The 17,837-nt window shown below is 34.8% G+C and overlaps 1 protein-coding gene across 1 annotated transcript in view; it reads right to left on the bottom strand.

The window, feature by feature from the left end:
• Positions 1-17,837, bottom strand: part of VPS54 (VPS54 subunit of GARP complex) — an 80,310-nt gene that overhangs the window by 13,611 nt on the left and 48,862 nt on the right. Inside the window, exons 12-20 of the mRNA XM_036750781.1 lie at positions 16,495-16,832; positions 7,399-7,528; positions 6,267-6,448; positions 5,592-5,704; positions 4,179-4,236; positions 2,616-2,721; positions 1,716-1,803; positions 710-831; positions 521-601 (exon numbers count right to left, since the gene is read on the bottom strand). Coding sequence (XP_036606676.1) covers positions 521-601; positions 710-831; positions 1,716-1,803; positions 2,616-2,721; positions 4,179-4,236; positions 5,592-5,704; positions 6,267-6,448; positions 7,399-7,528; positions 16,495-16,832 — 1,218 coding nt within the window. The remainder of the gene's footprint in view (positions 1-520; positions 602-709; positions 832-1,715; positions 1,804-2,615; positions 2,722-4,178; positions 4,237-5,591; positions 5,705-6,266; positions 6,449-7,398; positions 7,529-16,494; positions 16,833-17,837) is intronic.

Below are 17,837 nucleotides of genomic sequence, written 5' to 3'. Positions count from 1 at the left end.
TCTGGTTGGTCCGAGCAGCTCACACTGGGCTCTGCTCTCCTCTGCTCCTAGCTCCCAGCTCCGTGCGGGATAGACCTCACCCAGAGACCATCCAGGCTGTCCTGGGCTGGAGCCCTGCTTCCCTCTGCTGTTTTGTGGGTTCTGCAGTTCTAGAATTGGTTCAGAGCCATTTTTTATAGGTTTTTGGAGGGACTCGGAGGGGAGCTCAGTGCTTTCCAGCCGCCATCTTGGTTCCGCTCCCGGAACTGTATTTTTTCTTAATGGATTATCTCACCTACCTTGGGGACTTGAGAGTACTATTCTGATGCTTTTTAATGTCTGAAGAATATAATTTAATAGATACCTAACTATCCCCATTTTCCTAAATAACATTCTACCAATTAGTGATCAGGACTGGTGAGCCCAGAACAGCCACTTCAAAAAGTTTACATTCTCTTCAAGTAATACACAAAAGATCCTAACTAAATTAAAAAGCCATTATGCTCTTTAAATATGTTTGATTACTTCCATGCAACATTACCTTAGATAACAGTTTGTCAAATAAGCTATCCATGATCGCTACAAGTTTTGCTGAGATTTCCGCTATGTGGTCATGGTAATCCTGTAATGAAAAAAAGTAAAGTCTGGGTTTTAAATCCCCAGGTACATCTACTTAACAACTAAGAAATTAATTTTATAAAACCCAAGTGGAAAATACAAGAAAAATTACCTTAGTGATATGATCAAAATGCCTGAGCATGCTGTACTGCTTAGGCTGCAGGCGAGCTTCAAAATGAGCTCGGATCACAGGAATGTAGTGTACAATTAATTGGAGGCAGCGTGAAGAAAGGGCTGTAAGATTCAGGGAGAATGGACAAGAGGAGGGAAAAAAAAGAAAAGGTTATAACTAACTTTAATTGAACAACTTTATTATGCAAAAATATCATAATCACATACAAGTCCCAGCTGATTTTGTCAATGAAGAGAGCACTACCAAAGATAACATATTCTCCCACATTTAAGAAAATCATCTGGCCATAAACTGTTTATTACTTTAGGTCTTTCCCCCAAATAATGCTCCCAATATAATCCAATTCTAATTTCTATTCGTATAACACCATGACTGACCAATCCATTGCCATCTATCATTAGATGGTGCCTTTCATCCTAAAGCATATTTTAACATATTTTCCAAAACAGTACAACTTCTAAATAATTCATCCTGAGTATTAACAATACTTCTCTACTTTATACCATTTGCTTAGTTTTCAATAATGATCATGAATGAAAAAGAGGAGGTCTTTACCATGCCTGAGAATAGCTAAGCCCTCCCTTGGACCATTTTCAACCTTGCCTCCTCACCAGTACCCTCCCTCCTCCACTCTCATTCTACCTGTAACACACAGACCTGTATTCATATCAATAGCACTGCCTTTGGGAAGGGCAAGTCAGCTGACTGCTGGATTATTATATTCAACATCATGGTGATTACTTAGACCATAACTCATTTCCCTAGCAACCCCTTCCCTTGTCTTCTTCCTTGAGGAAAGAGGTAGTCTTGCTTTTTGATTTATACCCCTTTGGCAAACAATTTCCTTCCTTCATGTACTAGTTAAATTTAAGAGCCTATGGTTGAAGTTATACAAATGCAATGTACAATAAAAACATAATCAACCTAGGGACATTGCTATGACTTTACAACATGAAACTACAATTTTAAATGCAGATGTCCATACCTAGGTTTTTTGTAGTTATCGTTTTCAAGCCAACGACCTGCAAAGCCCCTGCTCCAAGAACTAACTGGCAACTTCTTGAGTTGAAATACTGATGGGTAGGAAGGAGGAAAACATAATGCACAGATTAAAAATATTTTACATATAAAGTATTTCCTTCTTATCTACTGACCAAAAAGAAAGAGAAATATCTAGACCAAAAAAAATCTTTCTGAGGGAAGGAGCTTTAACATCCATAGTCTAAGAAAAATAATCAAAGCTTCTACATAACTTCTTAGGCTTTAAAATAAAATTTTCAATTTGCATTCAAAAATCAATCTTAGTCACTCTGCTCTAAAAGTCCTGTTTCAGAAGTGTAACACATAATACAAACTTTCTTGCAGACTGAAATCTGACTATCCCAAGCTTAAATTAGTCAAAAGATACTCATTTTAAGAAAAGAATTACAACATTTCCATTTTATTCACTTTACTAGCTTTGGTAAAATATTTTTTTTTAAATCCCCCACCTTGGCGAGATAAATTATGAAAAATTTAGTGAACTTTTAATTTTCACTTTCATAACATATTGAAAACAACTAAGATAGCCCTAGTCACATCCAGAAGTTAATAAACAAATCTTCAGACTTCAGCTATCAAAGAGCTGCTACATGGTTTCTGATGAGGAATCACTAAATGATGAATGAGAGGCAGAATGCTGCTCTCTTTCAATCATTTCTTTTTAACATGTTGTGATTCAAATGCATTTAAATGTCAAAAGACCAAGATCATAAAAAGTTACTTTATCTTGACATGCTGTCTCAGAACTCAAAAATTCAAATCAGATCACAAAAGCAAAGAAGTACAAAGTTAGTATATAATCTGTTCAAACAATTTTTCCACAGATGTGAAAAATCATACATACCTTCAATAAATCTGACAAACGAGTAAGCATGTCAGTAGTAACAGATGGGATGTTATCTACACACTGGCAATATTCAAGGATAATTCTTATCAATAGCAATACTGTTCTGTGAAGGGGAAAAAAAGACAATCCAACATGCAAAGTTTACTGCAAAAAGAAAATCAAGCCAATTTAGCATATAAAATTAGAAATCCAATAAAGATCATAAATTCATTTCTAAAAAAGTGATACCCCCTCCCAATTTGTCATTTTATTAATTTTTAATATCCCCAAGGTTATATACATTAATCAGCCACATTAAACCATCACAGTCCAAGCTCTAGAAGGTACCAGCAACCTGGAAAGGCTTTTGAGTCTGAGCCTGGTTACCCACTATGTCTGTCTTCTGAGTCCCGGTCTAACTAAATTCAGAAATTTAGCTAATAGGAAATTAGCTACTAGGTAAGTTAATGAACATATCTCCTAAGATGTGATGTTGTGATCTTCACCTATGGAGAAAATACTCACAATAATGATGTACTTAAGTAATCAGTAGCAATACTGTGTGGAGGAAACATACACATAAATTTTGGAGGGGAAAAATTTACCTGTATGTTTTCTCTCACAATAATGCTACTAATTACATCAGTGCATCACAAAATTTTCTATTAAAGCTACTGTTGACAACCGAAATAAAAAGATCTAATATTCCTAACCTAAACAAGCAATGACTTACTTAAGTTATTAAATATTAAAAGGTTTGTAGCGCTAGATAAGCAGCTTTGGAATAGCCAGAAATCAAATTAGTGTTATTTAAAAGGAAGTAAAGCCACACTGCTGCAAAATGAAGAATGAAATTTAGTACTAGGCCAGAAAATGTTTTTCAAAATTAAAATTTCCTTCATTAACCATCCAGTTTTTGTAGAATAAATAAAATTCCAGTTGTTATGCTTAAATAACTTTAGTTATATGTGCTAATGGAGAAGGAAAGAAGACGATATGATATGAAAACATATACAAAATAAAAACAACCAATCCAAAAATGATATTTATTTGGCTTCAAAGTTGAGACATAGCAAATCAGAGATACACATACAAATACACACATGCAATACAAATACATGCCCTACTGAACCCTCTCATACTTTGGTTCCACTCTTGGTACATTAGGATCTATGTGGATTCTGAGTTTGGAAAGGGGTGGGAATAAAGGAAAGTTCCAATGTTATGTATTATCAAGAATTTACTATGTAAGTTATTTTTACATTATTTCATTCAAATATTGTCATCACAGATTTTCTTAAAGAGGAAGCTTTAAACATTTTATCTGACATTTCATAAGAATTTAATTAAAATTTAAAATTTTAAGAACTAATGCTACATCTGTGCAAACAATATTTAATGATATCAAATGAATCAATACCATGACAAGAGGCATATGAAAGGTGGTTAAAAAGTTTTTTTCTGAGTGAAAGAAATTTGAACTTTCCTTCCAAATAGTCCAACCACATTTGAAAAAAAAAAAAAAGAACTTCAGTTTTTAAAAATGTGATAAAAATGTCACAAGCAAAAAACACAACTTACCCAACAACAGCATATGGTTGTCCTTCAACTATCAGGAAGTCAGCTGGCTTTCGCTCCTCTATAGTTAGAATTAAAAGAAGCAAACAAATAAAACCATCAACGAAAATATTAATTATTGCAGAAACACTTAAAACAAATTGGAAAAATGTTGAACAAATCACTCTCTGTTTAAGGACTGAAACCAATTCATTGCTGACAGTATTCTTCCTTTGAAAACAGAGAGCTACCATTTCAATTTGTTATGTGTTCTCTCTAATTACAAAGTGTTTAATTTCCAAAATTTAAAGAGCACTGATATATTTAAACATAAACTCCTGGGCAAAAACTACAGATTTATCTGTAAGGTCTGTTACAAACAATATTGCTATATTTTCAGCATATGATATTAAATATAGCAATTTAGGATCTCCAATTAAAAAACATTATTTCAGGGGATCTGTGATTTATTTCATCAGTGAGAGAACTTGTTCTACAGATACAGATCACAATCTCTGGTTAACAGTCTTTAAATTTGCTATGGTGGAAAAATTAATCAATCTGCAGCAAGTGTGAGCCAGTAAGCCAATCAATAGGGCCTTTCACACTCCAAAGACCAGCCAAAGAGAGGCTGCATGCTACTGACCCAATGAGTCCCTGGAGAAGGAGTCTGTAGAGAACGATTAACACAAAACTTTCCCCTAATCTTTCAGCCAACCAATTCAGCTTTCCATGGAGAGTCCTGCTACTTTATGTGGAAGAAAATGCCTTAGACGAGTGGTAAAATGTTAATATACTCCTAAGGCTTTCACCTTTCATTTCACCCTTGAAAGGTCTAACTACCATTTTGTGAGCAATCTCAAAGAAGAAAAACAAATACTGCAGAGAGGAAGCAAAAAGCAGGGAGAAGTTCTATCTCATAAAGAGACTGAAAAAATCTTTAATACATATCTTCTGAGGAAAAAGAAGAAATGAAGTCATTCACTTTTCAGAACAAAAACATGACAAATTCAATTCTTCTGTGTTCACAATTACTATTTTAGAGGTTTTAATTCAAACCAAAAAGTAACAAGGGTTCTTAATTAGTTGCAAATTATATCCAATATGATAAACTATCTCAAGAATTTCTACAATCTATGAAAATTTCATAGAATAAGATGGAGCCCAGTTGTAGGGGAAAATTTTTAAAACATCATATACAAATATACTTTAGAACTTCAAGGATCTCCACAATATGGGTAATCTCTCCAATTATGAATACCACATTCCCTTCACAACTTAGTAGACAGTCTCTTAGACTTGAATGGAAAAATTCATCACCCTGCATCCAACCAGTTAGGCTGGTCTTCTCCATACATTATAAAAATAACAACGTAAAATAAGGAGAGATGGGAGAGAGGAAAACACAACACTAGGTTTGTAAAAGATTGCAAATACCTCCAGATTTTTTTTCAGGTAAAGCAATCTTCCCATCTGTTATGGAATCAACAAGGTCCTGAAATTCTGCAGGCACATCAGCTTGTTTCCACCGTTCATTCTCTAACAGGAGACTATTTAAAAATTAAAGGTTAAGTTTAAAAAAGAGAGACAGGAAGGTGAAAGGTGAAAATGTTTTGATGACTTCTTTATTGCTAGGATAGAAATAAAAGTAAAACTAAGTGGGTAGAAATTGGATCTAAGAAAGCTTAGGTGAGTGCAGAAAACTTAGATAAGTCAATGAAATGAAACCTCTGATGGGCAATCTAATAATAAAGAACTCTCCTTTCTAAAGCTGTATTTCCAATATGCTCTTAACTCAAGCAGAGATGACAGAGTTAATTTGCTTCATTTTGTAAGAAGTAGCTGCAAGTACCAAGCAACTTTCTAATGTGGCATTGATAAGAATATTCCTCTTGTGTGTTATTTAATTACATTCATAAAAGAAATAATTAAATATTACAACTGAAAATCCAGTAAGGTGATTTTAATTCTCCAATTTAACTTAATTTTTTAAAAAAGGGCTAAGCTAATGTTGCTCAAGCTATTTAGGTGATCTATCGCACAGATACATATAGTTTGTTAAAGAAAAATAATTTTTTAACATTAAAAAGCTAAAATGAATACTGGGGATACCTGAGTTTGGTTTTTCTCTCTTCATGAAATCTATTTACAAATTTATTAGCTTGACTCTGAAGAGCCCCACGTAGTGACATGCTTTTTCGTCCACAGATCTGTTCAGTATCTAAAATAAATGTTTCCATTAATCGAGAAAGCGCGACGAACTCAGAGGAATTCAACTTCTCAAGAAAGCCATCCTAAATTTACAAAGTAACACAAAAAACTTCTGTCAGAAAGTTAGCAGAGCACCAACTCATGATTCAATTATGAAACATATAAATTAAAACCAAATATAATTCAAAAACTTAAATCCCTAAAATGGCTTGTTTCAGAATGATAAATCAAATATCCCTATATTATTGCTCCAGCAACTACACACAAAAAAGTTTGATGGCAAAATCTAAAAATATACAACTACTGTCACCAATCTAATTAGCCCGACTTCTCCTTGCCCTCCAACCAAACTGATTTACTCATCATCCCTAAATACTTCCATTCCCCCACCCTCTGAAATCCTACCAAGATTAATTTCAAATGCAGTCTTCCTATAGGAAGTTTTTCCAGATGTGTCCACTAAAATGCACCCTCCTCCTCCTTGGAACCCCCATAAGACTTTCTCTGTAACTCTACAATAGTATTTACAATCTACCTTATGGTCTGTGATTCGTGTCTTATGTCATCCTTCCTACCAGGTTCCCTGAAGAAGACTTCTATCTAACCTGTATCCCCTCCCATAGTTCAGCACACCAGATCAACAATACGGAACTGAATATGTATTAGCAAATAAATTCATATCAATCATTGTATTTTAAAAGTATTTTCTCAGTTTCACTAATTTCACTAATAAAATCATTTGGAAAACTTAAAAGCATCAAAGTATTTTATAATTTATAATTGTTTTGAGAGATTTTAAATTATAACCAACAAAATTTCAAAATAAGACTTTGACTCATTTTAAAAATCAATAATAGCCCAAAGCTTTACATTTTGTTTATTTGGACTCCTCTGGACTTTTTTTTATTCCATGAACTAAAATCCCCATATTATCTATAAAATAGATAATCCTGGTGATAGCTCATATTTATTTATATAGTGCTTTATGTTTTGTTTTATTTTTAAACTCTGAAGCTCAGTCAAGTTAGCTAACCTTGGCTCTTGCCATAAGAAATTTGACCGACCGATCATGGCATATATCTGAAGCATTATACAGCAACTCTTGGATGCTATTTGCCAGCTTCCCCAGCTCTAAGTCAGTCAACTTCATGTCCTCACTGACCCTGGAAATGACATAAGATTATGTGTAAGTCAAGTAAGATAAGAAGGCACATTCTTCTTTACAGCAAACATACTCTGAGAAAGAATATAGAAATGCTTTAACAATCAATTAAGAGAAAGTCTGTATTACACAATATGTATAATACTATTTGTGATGAAATAGCTCTTTAATGTGCTCAGAGTATGTGAATCATATAAGAGAGACTTAACATCTCTATTTCAAGGCTTTATAGAATGAACTTCAATTATATTTGAAAGCTCCATAGCAGAAAACCTAATTTCAATATGAAGGAGAGGGATGGGGAGGGAATCTGGATTTCAAACTAGGGAAATAAAAACAAGGAAAGGATGAAGGCCACTGTTCTGTTCCAATAATCAAACAAGAAATTCATGTGGTATAGGAGAAAGAGTATTAGCTTAAGAATCACAGGCCCTAAATTCATATTCTTCCTCTAATGCTTTGCTTCAGTAGATAGCAGAAAAACCAACCACAAAAGTTAAAAAGAACCATGGATCTCAATTTTAGGAAGCATAGAGAACAATAGGAATTGCATTATGTAGGTGTTTCTTTCATAGCCAAATAAAAATTATGTGTGTATAAAATGCAGATCTCTCTCACCACTAGGAGAAGAGATATAAAGAACACCAGCTCTCTACTCTAGCTTATAGTTTAAAGCCCCTGATGACCTGCCCCTAACCTGCTCTTCCATTTCATCACACATTCCTCCCCTTCCCAAACTTTGGTCTAAATAAACTTCTCTTCTTGCGGATGCTCACACCATATCCTCCATTTTCCATATGCTTACTTCTGCAGTGGCCATTCCATATGCCTAGAATGCACTCACTCCTCACTTCTATCTTTTAGGATCTCTTACTTAAAGATTCAACTCAAACATCCTCTGCATGAAGTCTTTCTTGATCCTACCAGCTGCTAGTATCCTCCCTCACAAAACAATCATATTTTTCTTAGCAGACTGTAAGCCTGGGAAAGAAAGGGGCTTTTCTCCCCAACTTTGCTGAGCGCATAGGAAATACTAATATGTGTTTGATGAATTGAACTGAAGTAGAGGAAAAAAAAAAAAAAAAGAGGGAAAATCTAAAGAGATGGAATCTAAAGCTGAACCAGGGTTTAATATGACAAAGAAGGGAAGAATTCAACCAGCATTTATTAAGCATCATACAATGTTTAAGGCGCTGGTCTTAAAGACAAAAACAAAAGCATTCCTGCCTTCAGTAATAATAACAATGATAATATGCTAGCATTTATAACACATTTTAAGATTTACAAAGAACTTTACATGTTTCTCATTTAATCCTCAACAACAACTCTCTGTGGGAGGTGCTATTATTATCTCCATTTTACAGATGAGGAAACTGAGGCTGAAAGAGGTTAAGTGACTTGTCCAGGGACATAAAGTTAAGAAGTATCTGAAACAATATTCAAACTCAAGTCTCCTGACTCCAAACTGAGCACAATATCCAATGAGTCACCTAGCTGCCCCCAAGAGGGCTCCCATTCTAAGACTGAGGGGTGGGACAGGGATGCATATAATATATATTTAGAAAAAAGATCAATGCTGAATAGAAAATATGACATTTAAACACAAGACTTAGGAAAAGCCAAAAAATGTAAATATGAAAGAGTAATCATAAGGGTCTCAATAAAGTTAAGTTGTTTACATTCCTATATGAGAAGGTGATACATGCAAATTGTAAGAACCTTATCATTACTAAAGCAGTTAAAAGGAGTTTACACAGACAGAGAGCATGGATATCACTCTATTATATTGGAATAATCCCCAAAAGTAAAGGGGTGAGAAAGAGGGATGGAATGGAAAAGGGGGGAAGGGAGAGGAAGAATGGGGAAAATTTTCTCACATGAAAGAGGTATACAAGGAAGAGCTTTTACAGTGGAAGGGAAAATAAATGAGGGAGCATTTCAACGTCTGAACCACACTCATTAAAACTAGCTGGTTCAAAGAATGTATATATGTACTAAGTTGTATAAAGAAATATAATTTACCCAATAGGGGAATAGGAAGAAAAGAAATAAGGGCAGGGGGGAGCAGATTAAGGGAGGCAGTGGTTAGAAGCAAAATAGACTTCTGAGGAGGGACGGGATAAAAAGGGAGAGAAGAAGAAGAAACAAGAAAACGGGATGGAGGAAAATACAATTAGTGATCATAACTATGACCATCAATGCAGGGAGCTCACCCATAAAACGGCAGGTAGAACAGATTAGAAACCAGAATCCAACAATATGTTGTCTGCAAGAGACACACTTGAAACAAAAAGACACAGAGTTAAAATAAAGGGCTAAAGCAGAATCTAATATGTTTCAGCTAAAGCAAAAAAAAAGGGCAGGGGTAGCAATCATGATCTCAGACAAAGCAAAAACAAAAACAGACCTAATTAAAAGAGATAATCATGGGAATTACATCATGCTAAAAGGTACCATAGACAATGAAGTAGTATCAAAAATGCTTACAAGTTTTTCTGATAAAAGCCTCACTTCTCAGATATTTAGAGAGTGAGTTAAATGTATAAAAAGTATAAAAATAACTTCCCCATAGACAAATGGTCAAAGGGTATGAACAGGCTGTTTAGAAGAAGAAATCAAAGCTATCTATAGTCATGTGAAATTAAAACAACTCTGAGGTACCACCTCTCATCTATCATGACAAATGCTGGAAGGGATGAGAGGAAAAAAAAAAACCAGGTACACTAATGAACTGTTGGTGGAACAGTGAAACTGGTCCAACCATTTGGAAGAACAATCTGGAATTGGGCCCAAAGGGCTATGAAACTGTGCATACCCATTTTACCTAGCAATACCACTACTATGTCTGTATTCCAAAGAAATCAAAGAAAAAACAAAAAGGACCTATATATACTAAAATAGTTATAGCAACTCTTTTTGTGGTGGCAAAGAATTGGAAATCAAGGGAATGCTCACAATCGGGGAATAGCTAAAAAAAGTCGTAGCACATGATTATGATGGAGTAACTCTGTGCCGTGGGAAATGATGAGGATGGCAAGACCTATACAAACTGATGCAAAGTGAAATCAGAAGAACCAGGAGAATGCTGTGCACAGTAACATCAACGTCATCATGATGATCACCTGTATAATAATGCAAGAAAATTCCAAAGGACTCAGGATAAAAAAATGCTTTCCACCTCCAGAGACAGAACTGATGAACTCTGAATGCAAATTGATGTATAATTTTCTCTCTTTATTTCTCTTGCTTTTGGGGAGAAATATGGCTAATACAGAAATAGGTTTTACATGATTTCACACATATTTCATATTGCTTGTTTTTTCAGTGGGTGGAAGAGGCAGTGGGACGGAGGGAATTTGAAACTCAAAATTTAAAAAGAAAAGAATTCTTTAAAATAAGTAATGAATTATGAAAACATATTTTAAAAAATCATACCAGCATGTATATAAACTGCAGGACAGCTTACAATCCAGTTGGATTGTAATTCATAGTAAGCAAAGGGGTAGTAATATTGAAATTATCTGAAAACCTATACATTAGTCAGATTGTAGAAAACTTTAAAATCAATGTTATGCATTGTGTGATGATCAGCTATGATATATGCTCTTCTCAGGGGTGGGATCCTGCGGCCTCAAGGCCATGTGGCCTTCTAGGTCCTTGGGTGCAGCCTTTTGACTGAGTCTAAGTTTTACAGAACAAATTCTTTTATCAAAGGGATTTGTTCTGTAAAGTTTGGATTCAGTCAAAGGGACTTGAGGATCTAAAGGGCCACATGTGGCCTCGAGGCTACAGGTTCCTCAACCCTGATCCAAGACAATTACAAAAGACTCATGATGAAAAATGCTATCCATAACCTGAGAAAGAATTATGGAGTCTAAATGAAGATCAAAACATCCTACTTTCATTTTTTTTTGTTTTTTCATGGGTTTTCCCTTTTGTTCTGTTTCCTCTTTCACAACATGGCTAGCGTGGAAATATGTTTAACATGATTACACATGCATAACCTATATCAGATTGCTTACTGTTTTGTGGAGGGGGGAAGGGAAGGAGAAAAATTTGGAACTCAAAATCTTACAAAAAATGAATGTTGAAAACTCTTTGTATGTAGTTAGAAAAAAATAAAATATTATTTACAGAAAGAAAATCATTGTTATAGAGGATATATTTTATTCCATAGGCAATAGAGTTGAAGTTCTTACATATCATGCTTTGTATTACTTTTATGGATAATTTCTACTATGGATTTCTACTATGGATTGAATCAACAAAATACAATATCAATTTAACCTTTTATTCTCAAAAAAAGAAAAAGAAAGGAAAGGAATTGAAAGAGATCTGGTAAGGTACACTGGAGGCAGACTGCGGAAGAGTTTTAATGTCAAATAGAGGAACTTGCATTTTACCCTAGAGGCAAGAATGGAGTTTGCAAGAGAATGACATAGTAAGACCTCTGCTTTAGGAATATAAATTTGTATAGATTGAAGAGGGGAGAAAGTGGAGACAGAAAGACCAATTAGGAGGACACAGCAATAGTCCTAATGAAAGAGAATTGTAGGCCTGAAAAAAGTGGCTACTTGAATGGAGACAAGGTAGTGGATGTGAGGTATATATTGTGGAGGTAGAATTGACGAGACTTTGGAGCCAACATTTTGCAGCCAATTGGATGGATGGGCTATGGGAGAAGGGAGTCAAGCCTGAGAAGGGAGTAAATCTGAGCAACTGGAAGGATGGAAAGGTGTCTGCCATAGAAATAAGTTAGCAAGGATTCTGGGAATGAGGGGTAAGGGTTGGGGAGGAACTTTATTTTAGGCATGTTGAGTTTGATGCCTTTAAGACAATGAGTTGGAGTTGTTAATAGGTAGTTGACACTGTGGGACTAGAGTTCAGAAGAAAAATTGTAACTAGATATATGGAATGGGGAGTCATCTCTATACAGGCGATAGCTGAGACTACTGGACCTGATAAAGAACCACAAAAGAGAGGAAAAAACACCCAAGAAAGAGTTCTACTTGAGATAAAGCCACACATAGGTAGTGGAACACAGATGGCGATTTAGCAAAGGAGACTAAGGAGTGGCCAGACAGACAGAAAGAAAACTAAGAGAGAGGAGTGTGAGGAAAACCCCAAACTGCAAACAGATGAAGGCCCTGATTTTAAAATGAGAGGAAAGAAAGGGGATTCTTCATATTATGAGCTGATGAGCTTGACCTTGATTCCTGGCAACATTTTAGGATATATTATTAAAGGGATGCTCTCTGAGTCATATAGAAAGAAAAGAGCCCATTTTTATAAGCTAGCATGGATTCATCAGGAACAATTCATGTAAGAATAATTTTTTTGGCCATTATTACACTGAAATATCAGGAAAGTAACTTAAATATACTATGATTGAATTTCAGCAAGGCATTTGACAGGGTTTTCCACGATATGGAGAAGCTGGAAAGATGGCATTTGAGTGTTCAAACAATTCAAAATCCACATGACTATAGGTAGGCCTTATGAGTACTGATTAATAGATTGCTGAAAATCTAGGAGGGATCTCTAGCGGTATGCCCCAGATACTTGTCTTTGGGCAAGTTCGACATGTTTATCAATGGCTTGAATGAAGACACAGATAGAACACTTATAAAATCTAAAGAGGACAGAATACTGAATAAATGAAACTAAAATGCTAGACGGCATAGAATCCAAAAAGAACTCAGCAGGCTAGAATGATGGCCCAAATCTAGTAAGATAAAATATAACAACAATAAATGTATAAAGTTCTGCAATTGGGTTCAATGACTCAACTACATGAGTATAGGATGACAGAAGTGTGGCCAGATAATAATTCGTGTATAAAAGACATGAGGGTGGGGGGGGTGGTTTAGAGGACTGCAAATTCAATACAAATAGGCCGTATGAGATGGCAACCAAAAAAGCTAATGAAAATTCCAGCAGGAAGAGATGAAAGGAGAAATTCCATTTGATAAATAACGATGGAAAATATAAAACATTTGGAAGCCCAACTGCCGAGAAGCACACAGGAACTATATGAGTATAACTACAAACCACACTTTACACAAATAGACAGCTCTAAATAATTGGAGATATATTAAGTGTTCATGGGTAAACTGAGCTAGTATAACAAAAATGACAATATTACCTAAGGAAAAAAAATACAAAATTCATTTGGGAGAACAAAAGGTCAAGGTAAATTAATGAGAAAAAAAGAGTAAAGGAAGAAGGGCCTAGCAGTACCAGTTTTTAAACTACACTACCAAGCTGTGATCAATCTGGTATTGGTTAAGAAATGGAGTTGATCAGTGGAAGAGATTAAGTATACAAGATACAGAAGCAAATGAGTATAGCAACCTAATGTTTGATAAACCCAAACTTATCAGTTATTGAGACAAAAATTCACTATCTGACAAAAAATCCTGGGAAAATTATAGAGTCTGGTAAATTCTAGGTACAGACCAACATCTCCTCCCTTTAACCAAGATAGGCTCCAAATGGATATGTGACTCAGGTTTAAAGGGTTACATCATACACAAATTAGAGAAGAAAGAAGAAATTAACCATCAGATTTATGGATAAAGGAAGAATTGAAGATCAAACACAAAATAGGGTCACAGAAGGTAAAATGGAAAATTTTGATTAAATAAAATTTAAAATATTTTGCACAAATAAAACCAATACAGTAAAATTTAGAAGAGAAGCAGGAAATTGGAAAAAAACTATCTGCAGCAACTTTCTCTGATAAGGTCTCATTTCATCTATGTGTAGACACATACACACATACACAGGTGTGTATACATATATATATATATGTATGTGTATATGTGTGTATACATATAGATAGATTGATAGACAGATAGATGGAACTAATTTAAATTTGTAAGATTAAGAGTCATTCATCAACTGATAAATGGTCAAAGGAAATGAACAGGCATGTTTTAGAAAAATAAATTCAAGCTATTAACAGCTATATGGAAAAAAATGTTCCAAATCACTAACAATTAGAAAAATGCAAAGCAATACAATTTTGTGCTTCTACCTCACATTCATCAGGTTGACAAAGCTGACAAAAAAGGAAAATGACCAAGTGCTGGAGGGGCTGTGGGGAAACAGGTTCTTTAATGCACTACCGGGTAGAACTATAAATTTGTCCAAATATTTTGGAAAGCAATTCAGAACTATGCCCAAAGCTACTAAACTGTGCACAACCTTTGACTCAGTCATACCACTACTAAGTCTCTACCCCAAGGAGATCAAGGAAAGAAGAAAAAGACCCACGTGTACAAACACAGCAGCGCTTTTTTGGGGGCAATTAGAAACTGAGGAGGTTCCCTTTGACTGGGAAATGCCTAAAGTGATGGAATACTAATGTGTTGTACAGGATGATGAAGGTGATGATTCCAGACAAATCTGGAAAGACTTGAATGAACTGATGTGCAGTGTAGTGAGCAGAACCAGGAGAGTAATTTATACAATAAAAATAATGAAAAGACTACCAACTTTGAAAGATTCAGTGCCTCTTTTCATCGAAATGACCAACCACTACTCCAGGTACTCATGATATCCCCTGATAACTCAGAGGGCAGAATGAGGCATAATTTTTTTTGGCTATGACCAATGAAATAATTTGTTTTGCATAACCATACATGTTTGTAACAGCGGTCTTATTTTTCTTGCTTTCTCTATGAAGGATGGAGGTAGAAAGAGTATGGGAGAAACAGTGATCTCCATTTGAAAAAATATTTAATTTTTTAAAGAGCATAAATTTTTTTTAAAAGCTAACGAGAGCTTAGGTTAGGATTCATCACAGATAACATACTTCATTAACAAACGAGGGCAGTTATAGGCCTGACATATTCTAAATATGTTCTGTTCAGTGTCTTGAATATAGCGAGTGTTCAATAAATGCTTGTTAAACAATCTGTTAAGGATGCTGAAAAGCTGCAGTGTAATCAGACTAAGGCAACAGGGTGGGGAGGGAATTCCTAATCACACAAGGGTTATTTAATGGAATTCAGGATATTTTAATCTGGAGAAAAGAAAACTTAGGCGGGGATATGAGACTGTTCTAACTATCTGAAGGACTGACACATGAAGAAAGGTTTAGACTTGCTTTATTTGTCTGAGGACAGTTGTTAGGGAAATTTTCCTTCAATCAAGAGGAAATGTATTTCTTTGCACATTTTCTGTTCATTTTTCAGCATTCCATTTCCTACTTGCTTTGATCCTATTAATATTTTATAATATTAAATGTACTAAAACAACGAATTCCACATTTAAATTGTAAACCACATCATAAATTACCCAATTTTCTTAAAGATAATACAGAACAAAGTAAGACTTTTAAAATGAATTTATACAGCTTGTTGAACTAAGTGATTTTGAAGGTACCTTCTTGTTTAGACCTTCTACAAGTATGCCGGTGAAAACGATAACAATATATCAACACTGGAAAATTAGCTTTCAACTGTTTGAAACACTCAAACTATAATACTGGCTGTCTAAATAGAGAAAAGAAATAATTCTGGAAGAAATGTAGTGAAAAGCAGTAAGCTCCTGTCTCTTCTGGAATGTACTTAAAACAGAATGCAGGGATTTTTGGTGGCAATCTCACTTATGAGAGGCATTCTAATTTCTGTATAAGTAGATTAATGGCAATAATTTGCTATCATTAGTTTTCTTTTATTTAAGAGTAAAGCACAGGTCCACTTGGATTTTGGCCCTGATCAATAAAAATTTTAAGTTACATTTTTTAAAGAGTACAAAACTCACAGGTTTTGAATCTTTTTTTTTCCTCTTTTAAAAAGCTGTGTGCATTCTTTTAAGCTGATTAGCTTTATAACACAAAATCTAGTTCAAGTTTCAAATTTTATATATTTCTGTCAACACAATAGTGTACCTAAATGAAACAAATGTCAATAATTTGCCAAAATATGGTCAATATTATGCAATAGCCTGTATACTTACATAAGCTCTACACCTCCTGGTGTAAGAGAAGATATCTGCTCTTTACTGGATGAAGAATCAGTAGTACATTCTGGTTCGGATACCGAATCACTGCTGCAGGGCTCACTGCTCGGAGATGCATTTCTTTGAGAGGTAGTGTCAGTTATTCCAGGTGGTAGCTCACCCTCGCTAAATGCATCACTTATAAACATACCTTCATGGGTTAAATATGCCACCTCTGTATCTAATGAATTATCTTTTGCAGCATTCTTCTGTTCTGAAGTTTCTTCTAGTTCCCTAGTCCTTTGATTTTTATCAAGGACTGAGAGGACAATGCTTCGGACAATATTTAATGTTGCCTAGAATAAAACATAAAATGCTTTTTAAAAAGATTTTTCAAAGTTCTTTTACCTTTTATTCTAAATCAGCGAACTTCTTTCTCCCTTCCTCAGATGGGAAACTAATTTTTTATTATTTGCCATTTTAATTTTACAATACAATGAAGATGTCCACCTTTATAAAAGAACTATTCAGTAGAAAAAGAAATAGTAACACTTAAAGTACTACTTCATTTCCAATAATTATAATAAGTCACTTAAGTTTTGATGTAAGGCAGGAAGAACATCAATTTTGTCTATATTTTTCTGTGCAGACTATTTGGAGACACTCTAAAACCTTTTCCTGGAATTTTTTTAGGGTAAGGAATCAGTCATTTGTTGTCATTTTTCAGACTTTAGCTTTTTCTAAATAATTCATTCATTAAGCCAGAATTTTAAAAGTATCTACTAAGTACAAAGCAGTAGACTAGTTTAGGGTGGAGGAAATCTTATACAAAAATCATTAAGCCACAGCCTCTGCCTTCATGGCAGAGCTTATACAAATACACAATTACTATACAAGCAATGTGTAAAACAGGACATGAGAACATAGGAGTGGTACAGGTATTACGAATCATTTCTGAGCTGAGTTAGAACCAGGAAAGGTTATTTCAGGACTAGTGTGGAGTATAGGCACTAGAATACTCCTAAGCAATAATTCACTTTGATCAGACTTGAGTGTACAGAGAGGGATGATGACAAGCAGCTTGAAAGCCAGGACTGCAGCTTCTCCAGGACTTTTGAGGCTCTGATAAAGAGCTTATTGGCCTTTATTTTGTGGCAATAAGAAGCCACTGAAGGGTTGTGAGCATGAGTGACACAATGAGAGCCAAGCATATGGGGATATTTTATAAGAGCTATGATTTCACTAGTGTGGGGATTTCCTTCACTAATACAGATAATTTCTCTACATTTCATGAGCTGCTGTGGCCAAAAAATTCATCAGTTGGTGTCCAACCTTCTGGTGGAACACCTCCCCTTGCTTAG

The sequence above is a fragment of the Trichosurus vulpecula genome, chromosome 3 (genome assembly GCF_011100635.1).
Source record: "Trichosurus vulpecula isolate mTriVul1 chromosome 3, mTriVul1.pri, whole genome shotgun sequence".
Classification (NCBI taxonomy): Eukaryota; Metazoa; Chordata; class Mammalia; order Diprotodontia; family Phalangeridae; genus Trichosurus; species Trichosurus vulpecula.
This window is presented reverse-complemented; position numbering and strand designations above follow the sequence as displayed.